Source organism: Doryrhamphus excisus, linkage group LG6, assembly GCF_037039965.1.
Source record: "Doryrhamphus excisus strain RoL-2023G ecotype Guam linkage group LG6, RoL_Dexc_Guam_v1.1, whole genome shotgun sequence".
Classification (NCBI taxonomy): Eukaryota; Metazoa; Chordata; class Actinopteri; order Syngnathiformes; family Syngnathidae; genus Doryrhamphus; species Doryrhamphus excisus.
Genome location: NC_136362.1, coordinates 9,203,840 through 9,222,468, shown reverse-complemented (window position 1 = coordinate 9,222,468; position 18,629 = coordinate 9,203,840). Strand labels below are relative to the sequence as shown.

Genomic DNA, 18,629 nt, shown 5'->3' with positions numbered 1-18,629 from the left:
TTCGGTCATTTTGGTCATTTTGTTCATTTCGGTCATTTTGTTCATTTCGTTCATTTCGGTCATTTCGTTCATTTTGGTCATTTCGTTCATTTCGATCATTTTGTTCATTTCGTTCATTTCGGTCATTTCGGTCATTTTGTTCATTTCATTCATTTCGGTCATTTCAGTCATTTTGTTCATTTCGGTCATTTTGTTCATTTCGGTCATTTTGTTCATTTCGTTCATTTCGTTCATTTCGTTCATTTCGTTCATTTCGTTCATTTCGTTCATTTCGTTCATTTCGTTCATTTCGTTCATTTCGTTCATTTCGTTCATTTCGTTCATTTCGTTCATTTCGTTCATTTTGTTCAATTGGTCGTTAGCCTGTGATCTCCCCCTGTGCATAGACCCGGTCAGCCATTGAGTCAGTCCGTTCACTCATGTTCACGTTCGTTCCAATTCAACACGTCATGACATACCTTGAAATCTGATATATTAAGACAGCCATCCGGATCCGAGCGTCTCAGCTTTCCGGTCCGGCGAAATTGACCGAGTCAATCGCTCATTCTCGGTCGTACAGTCAGCTAACCCCACCCACCCACAGAGCGAGGTGCTACGATAGGATAAGACAGGCAAGCACACAGATAGTAAAAAAAAAAGCATGAGCAACTGAACTGAACGGGTATTTTAGGGGCGGTGACCTTGTTCATTCCGTTCACAAAAAAGAACTAGTTCTTTTGACCCGTTCGTTCCGTTCATTTGGTTCCGTTCGTTCCGTTCGTTCCGTTCGTTCCGTTCGTTCGTTCGACACACCACTAATGCCAGGAGAATTTGGGGGTTGCATAGCCTAACGTTTAAGACCACAGTCTTTAAAAACCAAAATCGCGGTCATGATCTCTTGATGGCAAAGGCAAAAAAGCTTTCTCTCTTTGAACGCAGTGGAACTATGGCAAGCACGCAGATACGTAGTCCTGCCCTGCAATAGGGAACGGTGAACTGACTCTCCAGCTAATAAAAACAAAAAAGCATTTGCAACTGAACGGACTGAACGGGTATTTTAGGGGTGGTGACCTTATTCATTCCGTTCACAAAAGTTCTTTTGACCCGTTCGTTCATGAATGACACACCACTAGTTAATATTGCATGTTTCTTCTAACACAAGCTAAGACTTAGGGTTAGGGTTAGGGTTAAGGTTAAGGTTAAGGTTAGGGTTAGGGTTAGGGTTAGGGTTAGGCCAAAACACCATAGAAAAATATGTTTTTTTAAATATATAAATAACAATTTTCAAGTAATTCTCTGTGCAATGCATCACACATGTCCATAATTAAGACATGCCATCATAGTCTGGCAGCCATAACTCCTGCCTTGGTTACCTCTTGACCCTCTGATATGTCCCAGAATGCACCGCTGCACATTCCAATCACCCCAGCCTCATTAGATTCTTTGTGGTCGTGGGGGCTAATGGGACTACTCGTTCCTGTCATCTGGCTGATGATCCTTCAGCGCTGCCTTTGCCCTGTGAAAGACACCAGCGTCGTCTGATGTCCCGACTAGACTTAATTAGGGCCGCTGCAGATTAGTGAGCACTTTTAATATATGTCATTGGGAGGATTTTAACTGCTGCCGTTCACAATGTTGACTGAGGCTACAACATGTGCACAGGCTTGGAAAAGACGCTAAGATGAGAGGAAATGAGATTGTGGAGATGCTGATAATAATAGAAGCTATTATTCCCATAATCAGAGATTTAATAAAATAAAATAAAATAAAATGTAAGTTCAACTATATTAGGAAAGCAGGAAGTGAACAAATGTGACAGTTACTGATTGTTACAATACAGACAGTTACAATTATAACCCAATTAAATTAAATTAAATTAAATTAAATTAAATTAAATTAAATTAAATTAAATTAAATTAAATTAAATTAAATTAAATTAAATTTTCAAGTTCAACTATATTAGGAAAGCAGGAAGTGAACAAATGTAACAGTTACTGATTGTTACAATTATACCAGTTACAATCCAGACAGTTACAATTATAACCCTAACCCTAATAAAATAACATAGCATAACATAACATAACATAAAATAGGAAAGCAGGAAGTGAACAAATGTAACAGTTACTGATTGTTACAATTATACCAGTTACAATCCAGACGGTTACAATTATAACCCTAACCCTAATAAAATAACATAACATAACATAACATAAAATAGGAAAGCAGGAAGTGAACAAATGTAACAGTTACTGATTGTTACAATTATACCAGTTACAATCCAGACGGTTACAATTATAACCCTAACCCTAATAAAATAAAATAACATAACATAACATAACATAACATAACATAACATAACATAACATAACATAACATAACATAACATAACATAAAATATGAAAGCAGGAAGTGAACAAATGTAACAGTCACTGATTGTAAAAGTACCAGATGGAGGGGTAGGATTTAATAAGCTTTGCTTCTTCCTACTCCTTTTGGACATGTGGAACTGTGAACTGATTATGTGATGCATTCAATTGTAATCTGATGCATGTTCAAATGAAATAAAACCATTAGCATTATATTTGTGGACTAATTAACATCATGTGTGTCTTCTCACATTAGAAGTCTTAGCATTGACTAAAACCACCAAACAGTAGAAGGTGTAAGGGGGGAACAGACACATAGGAAAGAAAATATCTCCATTCAGTGCGATTGGGAGACAAAGGGGGGGGGGGGGGGGGGGCAACATGCAGCAACAGATAGGATGAACGTCCATTTCATTGCCTCTTTGGGAAGCGCTGGAAGGGCCAGATAAGCATCGGCTGCAGGAATAGCAGGAATCTAATCTTGGAGAGAAAGGAGAGAGAGAGCGCAACAGGCGGTGCTAGCATCAGTCAGATATGGATCCTGTACAGGAATAGCTGCTATCTGCTTGTAGGCAGGGGAGCCACCACTGAGCAGGCCCCGAGTCCCAGGATCCATCAGCCAGAAGCACACAGGAACAGACCAGGAACCGCTAACCGAGACGTCATGCAGTCCCACCCATTAGGGGAGCTCCCCCGGACGAGGATACAGGGGAACCGTCATTCCCCGGCTCAGAATGGCACCCACCCCAGAGCCCCACCAACCAACAGCGAGGTGTCACGTAAGTTAAACCGACTTAAAAAAAAAAAATTAAATCAATAAAAAATAATTTAAACCAAGGAATGAAATATTAATAATAATAATAATAATCATCATCATCATCATTAAATAATTAATTCCATCCAATTGTGAAACCTGTAAACATTGGATTTTCAAAACTGTATAACAATAAAAAATATATAAAAAATAAAAATAAAATAAAAAATAAAAACAAGTTCAAACCGACTTTTTAAAAATCAACAAATTTAAATCAATAAAAAATAATTTAAACCAATGAATGAAATAATTAATAATAATAATAATAATAATAATAATAATAATAATCATCATCAAATAATTAATTCCATCCAATTGTGAAACCTGTAAACACTGGATTTTTATAACTGTATAACAATACTAAAAATAAAAATAAAAATAAAAATAAAAATAAAAATAAAAATAAAAATAAAAATAAAAATAAAAATAAAAATAAAAATAAAAATAAAAATAAAAATAAAAATAATAATAATAATAATAGTAATAATAATAATAATATTTAAAAATATAATAAGAATAATAATAAAATAATTAATTCCATCCAATTGTGAAACCTGTAAACACTGGATTTTGAAAACTATATAACAACAGGAAATAAATTAAAATAAAAATAATAATAAAAATAATAATAAAAATAAAAATTAATAATAATAATAATAATAATATTTAAAAAAAAAAATAATAATAATAAAATAATTAATTCCATCCAATTGTGAAACCTGTAAACACTGGATTTTGAAAACTATATAACAACAGGAAATAAATAAAAATAAAAATAATAATAAAAATAATAATAAAAATAAAAATTAATAATAATAATAATAATAATATTTAAAAAAAAATAATAATAATAATAAAATAATTAATTCCATCCAATTGTGAAACCTGTAAACACTGGATTTTGAAAACTATATAACAACAGGAAATAAATAAAAATAAAAATAAAAATACACTAATAAAGAAATTAAATAAATGTGAAAAAATAAATAAATAAAACAGTTTTTATATTCTATGTGAATGTTTTTGGATAAAAATAAACAACCAAAAGTGTGCAAATGCCGAATAGTGAGTATATGAGGGTCCGCATTACGTCAACATAAAAAAAGTGAAATTTAACACTCGAGAGCTGAAAAATATCGAACCTATCCATCCGGTCGGTATCACTACCTCCCCATTAGGTGAGCTCCCCCGGACGAGGATACGGGGGAACCGTCACTCCCCGGCTCAGAATCCACCCACCCTAGATCCCCACCAACCAACAGCAAGGTGTCACATAAGTTGACGCAGATATCGCAGATCCATCAGAGTAAACCAAGTTCACCAAGAAGCAGACCAAGAACCACAACCACCACAACTTAGCCCCATCCACTAGGGGATCTCCTCCAGATTGCAAACCATGCCCAGGCTCTTGAACCTCTGACCCCAGACCAAGCACCAGAGTAGAACTATATGTACGCATCAGTCTTTTAGATCTCCATTATCCTTGTTGAGTGATGCCAGGGCAGAACTAAATGGTAGGATTTATTCCTCTTTTATTGCCCATAGGTGTAACGTAACCCATCTATTTCACACCGCTTGACTTGATTGATTGAGGAAGAGTTTACACTGAACACGAAGATATATTGCGGACATGTCACTCTGAGAAATAGGCTTCCTTTGCACCGCCTGCAGCTCTTAAATCTGCATGGGAAAAGTCAGGTCGTTATTTGTTGTTGGAATAAATGATCGCAGACACGATATACGGAGCGATGTTTTCCAAACATGATTCCCAAACTGTTCGGATTGTCTTTTTGATCAGAGAATATGAATCCATGTTGGTAGAAGATATAGAAAAACAAATATTAGGAAAGCAGAAAGTGAACAAATGTAACAGTTACTGATTGTTACAATTATACCAGTTACAATCCAGACAGTTACAATTATAAATTAAATTAAATTAAATTAAATTAAATTAAATTAAATTAAATTAAATTAAATTAAATTAAATTAAATTAAATTAAATTAAATTAAATTAAATTAAATTAAATTAAATTAAATTAAATTAAATTAAATTACATTAAATTACATTAAATTACATTAAATTACATTAAATTACATTAAATTACATTAAATTACATTAAATTAAATTTTCAAGTTCAACTATATTAGGAAAGCAGAAAGTGAACAAATGTAACATAGAAAAACAAATGTGCCCATAAAGAAATGACGCTTTGCAGCTCAGTGGGTAATTTCTCTTCCCTATATCACATTTTTTCACGTGCCATCGGAGCCAGGTGATGCCCTGCATCCCCTGACCTCATTCCTTTGTGCAAACATGTGATACCTTGTCAGATGGGGCATTGCTTTGGCTCCCTCTGGCGGCCGTTGTTTTGCAGGCAAGGCAATGTAAATGGATTAGCGTTATTAATAACTCCATTAAAACTACCATCACATATGGAGTAAATTCATCCAATAAGTGCCGAGACTGGTGTATCCAAAGGCATCCAAGGACGGGCCTACTATCCACAACGCAAATATCGTGTGTGAGCGAGACAGAGAGGAGAGAAAGAGAAGAAAGAAATGGGATGGGTTGGGCGATACTGCAAATTCCGGTATCGATCCGATACCAAAGTCGACAGCATTGTCGATACCGAAACCGATTTTTTAAAATCAAATTTAAATCAATAAAAAATAATTTAAACCAATGAATGAATGAATTAATAATAATATTATAATAATAATATAAAAATAATAAATAATATAAATAATAATAATTTAAAAATAATTGATTCTAACCAATTGTGAAACCTGTAAACACTGGATTTTGAAAACTATATAACAACAAGAAATAAATAAAAATAAAAATAAAAATAAAAATAAAAATAAAAATAAAAATAAAAATTTTGAAAACTATAACAATATGAAAAAAAATAATAAAAAAATTTAAATCAATAAAAAAAATTTAAAGCAATGAATGAAATAATTAATAATAATAATAATAATATATAATAATCATTAAATAATTAATTCCATCCAATTGTGAAACCTGTAAACACTGGATAACTGTATAACAATACTAAAAATAAAACTAAAAATAAACAAAAATAAATAAATAAATATAAAACTAAAACTAAAAATAAAACTAAAACTAAAACTAAAACTAAAAATAAAACTAAAAATAAAAATAAAAATAAAAATAAAAATAAAAATAAAAATAAAAATAAAAATAAAAATAAAAATAAAAATAAAAATAAAAATAAAAATACAACCGTTTTTATATTCCGTGTGTGTTTATGGATAAAAATAAACAACCAAAAGTGTGCAAATGCCAATAATAATAATAATCATAATAATAAAATCATTAATTCCATCCAATTGTGAAGCCTGTAAATAATGGATTTTGAAAACTGCATAACAAAAAATAAAAATAAAAATAAAAATAAAAATAAAAATAAAAATAAAAATAAAAATAAAAATAAAAATAAAAATAGAAATAAAAATAAAAATAAAAATAAAAATAAAAATAAAAATAAAGTATGTCAACATAACAATAAAAGTAAAATATAACACAGACGAGAGCTAAAAAATATCGAACCTATCCATGCGGTCGGTATCGACACCGTCTCTATTTGGCTCGATCCACTCATCCCCGCCTAGGTAGAGCATTAAGCTGTGGGGAGGGACGCGTGGTCCCTGTTAGGACACTACAAGGGGAGCAGCTCAAAGGAGACGTGTGATAGATCGCTGATGGCTTTCTCTCATCTCCATCATCCCAATCTTCACGGAGAAGCCTCTGCTGCCTCCTGTGTGACCAACATCTCCACGCCACGCGCCTCTTCTCCCGCCACAGGATTTTACGCGCCGTAGCGAGAAGAAAGACACATGATGGTGCATTCAATGTGGAGCTCGTTTTTTAGTGCACTGATGATGCCGGCACCGCATTGAGAGCACCGATGAGTTGAAGTGCAACTGCACCACTTCTTCCCTCCTGAGATCCTTTGAGCAAACCATGGCTGACCAGGTAAGGAAAACACCTATTTTTGTTCTTGTTGTTCTTAAACGCACCCGGTGCGCGCGCACGCAGCACAATACTCCACAGTCCCGGATCACATTTAAGTGCAAACTGTAAACTTGAAATAATTATGCGCATGACAAGCTAACTTCCTGTTTAAATTCCACTCATAGTGGTTGAGATGCTTTGCAGACCCACTCAGCCTGTGGAACAAAACAAGCATAAAAAGAAAAAAAAATGGCTGTGGAATTAAATTTGCATTGTGCACTGTTGTTGTTTGCCCTAGTTTCTTTCTATCCTGCCGAGAGAAGCAGCTTAACCCCTGCCAACCTGCTCAGCCTGTGGTCACTTGCCGCCATCACCAATATGGACGCCACTGAGCCTGACAATGGAAGCCATGTTTAATTAATTAGCCCATTCAATTAACCTAAATGAGCTACCAAAGTAAGCTTATCTGTGTGTAACAAAAGTATCATATTACCAAATGTATGTATTCAATTTCAATCATTGCAACACTATACACCACGGGTGGGGAAATTGCGACCCGCGGGCCACATGAGGCCCGCCAAGTGTCTTCAACTGGTCCAAATTAATTAATTCATTCATTTTCTACTGCTTTTTCCTCACGAGGGTCACGGGGGTTCTGGAGCCTATCCCAACTGTTTTCGGGTGAGAGGCGGGGTACACCCTGGACTGCCAGCCAATCACAGAGCAAATATAGACAAACAACCATTCACACTCACATTCATACCTATGGACAATTTGGAGTCGCTAATTAACCTAGCATGTTTTTGGAATGTGGGAGGAAACCGGAGTACCCGGAGAGAACATGCAAACAAACAAACACACAGTGATATCTGAGGGTGGAATCGAACTCGGGTCTTTAACCTTTAACATGAACATTAATCAAACGTAATAATTTTTTCTGGGTACATGATACCATACAGCATCCATATCAAACTTGCGCGGGCCGCACTAACATTAAACTTTCATATCAAGGCCTCAAACTAGTGTCCTGCGGGCCACATTTGGCCCGCGGGCCGCGTGTTTGAGTCTCCCTGCTCTAATGGGAATAAGTAGCCTTTTCCACTACCTTTAATGAAGTGTCTCCAGACTGCTTGGCTTCGCCCCTCGGCAGAAGCCAGGCCACAGATACTCTGGAGGGTTCTGCAAAATTTTTTTTACCACTTCCACACGGATAGGGAGGATAACTATTAACAGTTATTTAACCTTTAACATGAACATTAATCAAACGTAATCATTTTTTCGCGGGCCGCACTAACATTAAACTTTCATATCAAGGCGGGGGCCTCAAACTAGTGTCCTGCGGGCCGCGTGTTTGAGACCCCTGCTCTAACGGGAATAAGCAGCCTTTTTTCACTACCTTTAATTAAGTGTCGCCAGACTGCTTGGCTTCGCCCCTCGGCAGAAGCCAGGCCACAGATACTCTGGAGGGTTCTGCAAAAAAAATTTACCACTTCCACACGGATAGGGAGGATAACTATTAACAGTTATTTAACCTTTAACATGAACATTAATCAAACGTAATCATTTTTTCGCGGGCCGCACTAACATTAAACTTTCATATCAAGGCGGGGGCCTCAAACTAGTGTCCTGCGGGCCGCGTGTTTGAGACCCCTGCTCTAACGGGAATAAGTAGCCTTTTTTCACTACCTTTAATTAAGTGTCGCCAGACTGCTTGGCTTCGCCCCTCGGCAGAAGCCAGGCCACAGATACTCTGGAGGGTTCTGCAAAGAGAAAGATTGATTGTTGCGTTAATATTGATGAGCGTCTCCTTTTCCTGACCTGCTACTGCGTCAGTAAACACATCCTCCTTAGACGTTCACCAGGTGCTGACCCAGTTGAGCAAAACCCTTAGGAAATCAGTTGTAGCTCACTGAATTCAAGCTACAAAAACGATACGTCTTTTAAGAGTTTTGTGTCCATTTTATTCCAGTACAGTATGTTTCTCACCACGGCACCGCCCCTCCGACGAGGAAGCACACCCCTTCCTGTCAAACATCAACTACGGAGGGAAGAGGCTGTATCCGAGGACTGCGATTGGATCCCGGGTTTGGAGGAACCTGCCACATTGCCTATCAGTGACACAGCTGTGCCTCGGGATGAATCGTTCAGTCAAACGTCGGCAGCCCAGTCGGTCTACCACAGCCACGGAGGGACGCTGAGGATCGTGCTGCTGGGACAGAATGGCGTGGGGAAGTCGTCGCTGGCATTATCGCTGGCCGGCCAGTCGGACAGATCGCTCTCGATAGACTCTGAGACTCAAGCATGTGGTAATTGCCTCATTACGTGTGCTTGTTGATAGGTTTGGTTTTCGGAATGGGAGGTCTGCCATGTATACATGGAACCAAATAATCCAATTGCGTTCGGTTTATTTACTCAAACGAAAGGAAAGTGCCAATCCGAATGAATATATAATCGGATTCCCAGGGGTGGAATATTCCTTTCCACAATCCGATTGAGGTATCTTGCACCCGCTCAAACGGAAAGTTGTCAACAATATTTTTATACGCTATACTGTTATATACAATCACAGGGCACATATAGACAAACAACCATTCACACTCACATTCATACCTATGGACAATTTGGAGTCGCTAATTAACCTAGCATGTTTTTTTTGGAAACCGGAGTACCCGGAGAAAACCCACGCATGCACGGGGAGAACATGCAAACTCCACACAGAGATGGCCGAGGGTGGAATTGAACCCTGATCTCCTAGCTGTGAGGTCTAGGTACCAAATGTGTAAATGTGTAAATATACCAGTGTACAGTGACAGTTATAATGTTGTCACTACCAACAGCACTAAATTCATCACATAGCAACTTAACACCCAAAAGGTGCACCTGATACAAACATGTATCAGGTACACCCTGGACTGGTGGCCAGCCAATCACAGGGCACATATAGACAAACAACCATTCACACTCACATTCATACCTATGGACAATTTGGAGTCGCTAATTAACCTAGCATGTTTTTGGAATGTGGGAGGAAACCGGAGTACCCGGAGAAAACGCATGCACAGGGAGAACATGCAAACTCCACACAGAGATAGCAGAGGGTGGAATTGAACCCTGGTCTCCTAGCTGTGAGGCCTGCGCGCTAACCACTCGACCACCGTGCCGCCTGTATTATATAATAATAATAATGGTTTGCCCGGCAACAGGCAAGCTAGCCATTTAGCTAACTATTATATCGACTGTCTGAAGAAAACATTGCAAAAGTAAGGAATCAAACTCTTTCCTTTCTAAACTAGTGTACATGCTGAAAGCACCCCCCCCCCTTCCCTGCTCCATCATGTGACCTCAGTTAGTCAATAGAACTGCCTGTCAAAGTTAATAACCGGGTCCTCAACCACCGATTCATTAAATTGTTCCATCATTGTCACCAAGCGACATCTACCCTTTGACACTGTGATGAGAGAACGTTATCGCCCGTGCATCACATGGGCCCTTTATGCCGCGAAAAAAAATGGCCGCTTCATTGATTTACATCTCATTCTGCAGAGGTGTGCTGGAGTATGCGTGCGCTACCGCAGGAAACACACGCTTAATTATACCGCTTTCAGATCATTTGATGCAACACCGTATCAGCGTTGTGAGTGGATTAACACTTGATGTCAATTAAAACGCTGCCTCACAAAGTAATTACCAGTCGACGACATCTCTGGTTAAGAACTGGAGTTGGTACCTAAAATAGATGTGTCATGTATACAAGGGTTTTTCAGTCTACTGGTTTTTGACATTAATGTGTCCTTTAGTTTGGTTTAATACATTTATTGGCGCCCAAACACAAAGACCCAGTTGGTACAAGGGGTTTATAATCGTTTGTTTGGGGTACTAAACATGCATGGAAACAAACCAAATGGTGTTAGGACCGGAAAATTGGGGTCATTAGGCCTATTTTTGGGGGTCTTATGCCCCTCCCCTAAATAATTTGATATTTTTTATTCATTCATTTTCTACCGCTTTTTCCTCACGAGGGTCGCGGGGGGTGCTGGAGCCTATCCCAGCTGTCTTCGGGCGAGAGGTGGCGTACACCCTGGACTGGTGGCCAGCCAATCACAGGGCACAAACAACCATTCACACTCACATTCATACCTATGGACAATTTGGAGTCGCTAATTAACCTAGCATGTTTTTGGAATGTGGGAGGAAACCGGAGTACCCGGAGAAAACCCACGCATGCACGGGGAGAACATGCAAACTCCACACAGAGATGGCCGAGGGTGGAATTGAACCCTGGTCTTCCTAGCTATGCGCAAACCACTCGTCCGCCGTGCAGCCGGTGTGTCTTTAATCTCATTCATTCATTCATTCATTTTCTACCCGCTTTTCCTCACGAGGGTCACGGGGGGTGCTGGAGCCTATCCCAGCTGTCTTCGGGCGAGAGGTGGGGTACACCCTGGACTGGTGGCCAGCCAATCACAGGACACATATAGACAAACAACCATTCACACTCACATTCATACCTATGGACAATTTGGAGTCGCTAAAAAAAAACCTAGCATGTTTTTTTGGAATGTGGGAGGAAACCGGAGTACCCGGAGAAAACCCACGCATGCACGGGGAGAACATGCAAACTCCACACAGAGATGGCCGAGGGTGGAATTGAACTCACTAACCACTCGACCGCCGTGCCGCCCCGATATTTTTTATTGATTTTTTAAATTTTTTTTACAAAAAAAATCTCTGACAAATTTCATATAATAGGGCAAAAGCAGGTTCTTGTTTGTTATTTGTTTTTTGGGATTTATTTTTTTTGAATGTGTACGACATTAATAATAATAATAATAATACATTTTATTTGTAGGGCGCTTTTCAAAATACTTAAAGACACTTTTCAGAAAAATGGAGTTAAATAAAATAAATAGAGTAAAACAGAATAAAAAATAGAATAAAACAGAGTAAAAGATTAGTTAAAATACAACATTCATTCGTTTATTCTATTTATTCTCCACATTTTTAATTTTAAATTTTTAATTTTTAATTTGTAATTTTTTATTTTTTATTTTTTATTTTTTATTTTTTATTTTTTATTTTTTATTTTTTATTTTTTATTTTTTATTTTTTATTTTTTATTTTTTATTTTTTATTTTTTATTTTTTATTTTTTATTTTTTATTACACGGGAGCCAAGCAACGACATCCCCCCCCCCCGTCCTCAGAACCTAATGACGCCCGTCACTCACCCTACAGACTTTGACCAAATAAGCCCAAATCAGAACCATGTATACAAGGAACCAAGTGTAGCGCTAGACGTCTAGTTAATATAATTACTATTGTCAAGGAACTACATCTATATACAATCCTGACCAGTTAAAAAATTGAAATAACTATTTTGCACTAATGGATTTTCAGGAGGTTCTAAGTAGAGATCCGAAATACAAAAAGAAGAAACGGTACTCAGACAAAAAAAAGATCAAAAGCTTAAGGCCATAGCTAAAGAAATGCCGTGTTTGGTCCTCTCCTGATAATTCCAAAAGGCCAATTTTGTGGTGCTGAAGGAGACGAGGACTTTGAAAAAGTTTTTTCTTCTTAAAAGCCATCTCTGGCAGATGGCGTCTGATGGTTATTGGACTGCACACGACACCAGTAACAACTTTCATTTGGGCCAAAGCCGGACAACCAATGGGATTGTCCGCAACGTTTTTTGGGGGTCTAGCACTTGACTTTTTGTTCCATAGCCCTCAGGATCTTTGAAGTATCAAACGACTGTCCAAGTGTGTAAAACCTCAGCAGCTATAGTTCCACTGCGTTCAAAGAGAGAAAGCTTTTTTGCCTTTGCCATCAAGAGATCATGACCGCGTGAATACCTGACATAAAACGTTTGCCTTGATTTTGGTTTTTAAAACTGTGGTCTTAAACGTTAGGCTCTGCAACCCCCAAATTCTCCTGGCATTGTTGGTGTGTCGAACGGAACGAACGGAACGAACAAAACGAACGGAACGAACAGAACGAACGGAATGAACGGAACGAACGGAACGAACGGAACGAACGGAACGAACGGAACTGTGGTCTTAAACGCTAGGCTATGCAACCCCCAAATTCTCCTGGCATTGGTGGTGTGTCGAACGAACGGAACGAACGCAACGAACGCAACGAACGCAACGAACGCAACGAACGCAACGAACGCAACGAACGCAACGAACGCAACGAACGCAACGAACGCAACGAACGCAACGAACGGAACTGTGGTCTTAAACGCTAGGCTATGCAACCCCCAAATTCTCCTGGCATTGGTGGTGTGTCGAACGAACGAACGGAACGAACGGAACGAACGGAACGAACGGGACGAACGCAACGAACGCAATGAACACAATGAACGCAACAAACGGAACTGTGGTCTTAAACGCTAGGCTATGCAACCTCCAAATTCTCCTGGCATTGGTGGTGTGTCGAACGAACGAACGGAACGAACGGAACGAACGGGATGAACGGGACGAACGGGACAAACGGAACGAATGGAACGAACGGAATGAACAGAACTGTAAACGCTAGGCTATGCAACCCCCAAATTCTCCTGGCATTGGTGGTGTGTTGAACAAACGGAAGGAACGAACAGAACGAACGGAACGAACGGAACGAACGGAACGAACGGAGCGAACGGAGCGAACGGAACGAACAGAACTGTGGTCTTAAACGCTAGGCTATGCAACACCCAAATTCTCCTGGCATTGGTGGTGTGTCGAACGAACGCAACGAACGCAACGAACGCAACGAACGCAATGAACGCAACGAACGCAACGAACGCAACGAACGCAACGAACGCAACTGTGGCCTTAAACGCTAGGCTATGCAACCTCCAAATTCTCCTGGCATTGGTGGTGTGTCGAACGGAACGAACAGAGCGAACGGAGCGAACAGAACTGTGGTCTTAAACGCTAGGCTTTGCAACCCCCAAATTCTCCTGGCATTGGTGGTGTGTCGAACGCACGGAAGGAACGGAACGAACGGAAGGAACGGAACGAACTGAACGAACTGAACGAACTGAACGAACTGAACGAACTGAACAAACTGAACGAACTGAACGAACTGAACGAACTGAACGAACTGAACGAACTGAACGAACTGAACGAACTGAACGAACTGAACGAACTGAACGAACGGGTCAAAAGACCTAGTTCTTTTTTGTGAACGGAATGAACGAGGTCACCGCCCCTAAAATACCCGTTCAGTTCAGTTGCTGATGCTTTTTTTTTTACTATCTGCGTTCTTGCCTGTCTTATCCTATTGTCACTCCTCAATCTATGGGTGGGTGGGGTTAGCTGACTGGATGACCGAGACCGAGAGATTGACCGACACTCGTCCGCCGTTCATTCATGACCGACAGTTGAGTCGGAACGAACGTGAACATGAGTGAACGGACTGACTCGACACGACTGACCGAGTCACAGGCTAACGACCAATTGACCAAAATGACCAAAATGAACAGATCTTTTTACTGAATGAACCGGAATGATCCGGTTTTTCCCCACCACTACCTGGCATATTAGTCAGCCACAACATATTTCAGTTGTGCCGAGCACAGAATCTTAAGAATTAGATTGACATTTTCTCAAATGTTACGGCAGAGCCTGAAAAGAATTTTTCCCACAGCCGATGAGACAGTTGACATTTCACTTAGTCCAGACGCCGTTATCCTGCTTTTTAGATTTGTTGTTTTGCTGCATACTATTTTCCACGACATATCACGCTCCCTGTATTTACCGCCATTGTTTTCCTTGCAGGTGAAGGCTACGAGTGTACTGTCACAGTCGACGACGAGGACAGCAAAGTCATCATTTTTGACAATTGGAAACAGGTCAGTAAGTAGCTTTCTGGTTCCCAGTCTGGTAGTTCGACATCGAATACTTAGTTGATGCTTGGATCTGTAAACGTTCGATTTCATTGTGTTTTTCCTTACCTGAAAGTGAAAGTCTATTCATTAGAAATAGAAAACATGGGTGATCCCCAATACTTAAGAGACATTCACCAATGTCGGGGCCCCCCAATATGGGGACATGTGGAGTAGGATCTTATACCTAAAGCTACAGTCATAACGCTGCTTATGCTGTTATCACTGTCTCTTTCATAGGACCCCGATCCATTTCATTCATTCATTCATTCATTCATTTTCTACCGCTTTTTCCTCACGAGGGTCGCGGGAGGTGCTGGAGCCTATCCCAGCTGTCTTCGGGCGAGAGGCGGGGTACACCCTGGACTGGTCGCCAGCCAATCACAGGGCACATATAGACAAACAACCATTCACACTCACTCCAAATTGTCCATAGGTATGAATGTGAGTGTGAATGGTTGTTTGTCTATATGTGCCCTGTGATTGGCTGGCCACCAGTCCAGGGTGTACCCCGCGTCTCGTCCGAAGACAGTTGGGATAGGCTCCAGCACCCCCGCGACCCTCGTGAGGATAAGCGGTAGAAAATTAATGAATGAAATTTTTTTGTTGATATGTTATGGAGCAGGGCTGCACGGTATGCAAGTGGTTGGCGTGCAGGCCTCACAGCTAGGAAACCCGAGTTCGATTCCACCCTCTGGCATCTCTGTGTGCAGTTTGCATGTTCTCCCCGTGCATACGTGGGTTTTCTCCGGGTACCTCCCACATTCCAAAAACATGCTAGGTTAATTAGCGACTCCAAATTGTCCATAGGTATGAATGTGAGTGTGAATGGTTGTTTGTCTATATGTGCCCTGTGATTGGCTTGATCTGCTTCCTAAATAAATCCATCCATCATTCCGAGGTTTGGTCGCGGCGGTAGCAGCTGGAGATCGTTTCTCCAGCAGGTTTTGGGTCTTTGCCGAGGCCTTTGTGCCCTGAACAACTCCCTAGTGGGGCGTCCATTGGGTATCCCGAGCAGATGCCCGAGTCACCTCATCTGGCTCCTTATGCAGTGGACTGAAACCTTTATACCGCATCTCTCCTGAATTCTCACCTTCTCTGTAAAGGAGAGAGAGGGGAGGAGCTTGTAGCTGTGATCTCGTCCTTTTCGATCACTACCCAATGCTCATGATCATACGTAAAGTTAGCGACATGGATCAAATGGTAAATCTTCACCTCAACGGGTCCGACCCCCGCATTAATTCCCATGAATAATCTCATGAGAAAGTATCAGTGGTTAGGGTGAGGAGCTCACCCATCCGGGAGGGGGCTCAGAGTAGAGCCGCTTCTCCTTCACATTGAGAGAAGTCAGTTGATGTGGTTCGGGCATCTAGTCCGGATACCTCCCAGACGCCTCCCTGGTGAGGTGTTCCGGGCATGCCCAGCCGGGAAAAGGCCCCCGGGGCAGACCTTGGACACGCTGGAGAGACTATGTCTCACAGCTGGCCTGGGAACGCCTTGGTGTCCTCCCGGTGGAGCTGGAGGAGGTGGCCGGGGACCGGGAAGTCAGGGCTTCCCTACTAAGACTGCTGCCCCCGCGACCCGGACCCGGATAAGCGGAGGAAAATGGATGAATGGAAGTATCAGTGGTGATGTATCTTTCTCCAGATGCCCACTAGAACCATCTGGGTCTCCCCCTTAAGGTTAAATTATTCATATTCCAATTAAGGAATTCCACTGAAAGAATTCCGTTGTGCATCACATTCTTCTCTCTCCTAATTATTTTGACTTCCTGTCATTTCCGCAGTTGGTAATCTCACCGAGTGTTAATTACATTCGTTATTCCGCGTGTGTAAATACCAGGCAAGGGTATTAAGGCCGAAGCAGAAGCAGACGCAGGCCAGCGTGATGCTTGGAAAAACTCCAGAGCCGCCATCAGTTGGTGGTGGTGGTGGTGGGAAGGGGGGCATGGGGGGTGGATGGCATCCTAAATAATCCACCGTTGCGCGCTTATTCTTTACGCTTTTTGCATCAGCGTCATATAACACACGTGTAATCCCAATAATCGCACGGTGACGTACACGGACAGATGCCGCACAGCTGCATGCCGAATGACTCCTCCCATTCCCAAGTGGCACGGTTGTCGCTAGCCATATGTGTGCTAACCTACACTTAAGTTACCATGGCAACAAACATGCACAGACACATATATGATATATATATATACAGTACTGGGGTGACTCAAGCATGCATAAAATAATGTTTAACATCCAGTTCTTGGCTGGGGTGGGGGGGGGGGGCGATGGCTGTGGGGGGGGGGGGGGTCCAGTGTGAGTGACGTCACTAACGTTAGTTATCATTAATTATGTGTGTAAGGGGATGCACGACGGACAAGTGGTTCGCGCACAGGCCTCACAGATAGGAGACCCGAGTTCGATTCCACCTTCTGGCATCTCTGCGTGGAGTTTGCATGTTCTCCCCGTGCATGTGTGGGTTTTCTCCAGGTACTCCGGTTTCCTCCCACATTCCAAAAAAAACATGCTAGGTTAATTAGCGACTCCAAATTGTCCATAGGTATGAATGTGAGTGTGAATGGTTGTTTGTCTATATGTGCCCTGTGATTGGCTGGCCACCAGTCCAGGGTGTACCTGATACACGTTTGTATCAGGTGCACCTTTTGGGTGTTAAGTTGCTATGTGATGAATCGAGTGCTGTACTGCCACTTGGGCGACTCAAGCATGCATAACATAATGTTTAACATCCAGTTCTTGGCTGGGGAGGGTGCGGCGGTGGGGGGGGGGGGGGGGGGGGGGGGTCACTGTCTCAGTCCAGTGTGAGTGGCACCTTTTCCATCATTCCATGAGTGGATTTTCTCCGGGTACTAACGTCACTAACGTTAGTTATCATTAATAATGTGTGTAAGGGGATGCACGACGGACAAGTGGTTCGCGCACAGGCCTCACAGATAGGAGACCCGAGTTCGATTCCACCTTCTGGCATCTCTGCGTGGAGTTTGCATGTTCTCCCCGTGCATGTGTGGGTTTTCTCCAGGTACTCCGGTTTCCTCCCACATTCCAAAAAAAACATGCTAGGTTAATTAGCGACTCCAAATTGTCCATAGGTATGAATGTGAGTGTGAATGGTTGTTTGTCTATATGTGCCCTGTGATTGGCTGGCCACCAGTCCAGGGTGTACCTGATACACGTTTGTATCAGGTGCACCTTTTGGGTGTTAAGTTGCTATGTGATGAATCGAGTGCTGTACTGCCACTTGGGCGACTCAAGCATGCATAACATAATGTTTAACATCCAGTTCTTGGCTGGGGAGGGTGCGGCGGTGGGGGGGGGGGGGGGGGGTCACTGTCTCAGTCCAGTGTGAGTGGCACCTTTTCCATCATTCCATGAGTGGATTTTCTCCGGGTACTAACGTCACTAACGTTAGTTATCATTAATAATGTGTGTAAGGGGATGCACGACGGACAAGTGGTTCGCGCACAGGCCTCACAGATAGGAGACCCGAGTTCGATTCCACCTTCTGGCATCTCTGTGTGGAGTTTGCATGTTCTCCCCGTGCATGCGTGAGTTTTCTCCGGGTACTCCGGTTTCCTCCCACATTCCAAAAAAAAAACATGCTAGGTTAA

At 41.2% G+C, this 18,629-nt stretch overlaps 1 protein-coding gene across 1 annotated transcript in view; it reads left to right on the top strand.

Moving 5' to 3' along the window:
* Nucleotides 1–7,132: 7,132 nt before the first annotated feature.
* The window catches only part of rem2 (RAS (RAD and GEM)-like GTP binding 2), a 35,237-nt gene continuing 23,740 nt past the window's right edge, over nt 7,133–18,629 (top strand). Inside the window, exons 1-3 of the mRNA XM_058067393.2 lie at nt 7,133–7,159; nt 9,108–9,444; nt 14,904–14,977. Of these exons, the coding sequence (XP_057923376.2) occupies nt 7,148–7,159; nt 9,108–9,444; nt 14,904–14,977 (423 nt within the window). The 5' untranslated portion in view covers nt 7,133–7,147. The remainder of the gene's footprint in view (nt 7,160–9,107; nt 9,445–14,903; nt 14,978–18,629) is intronic.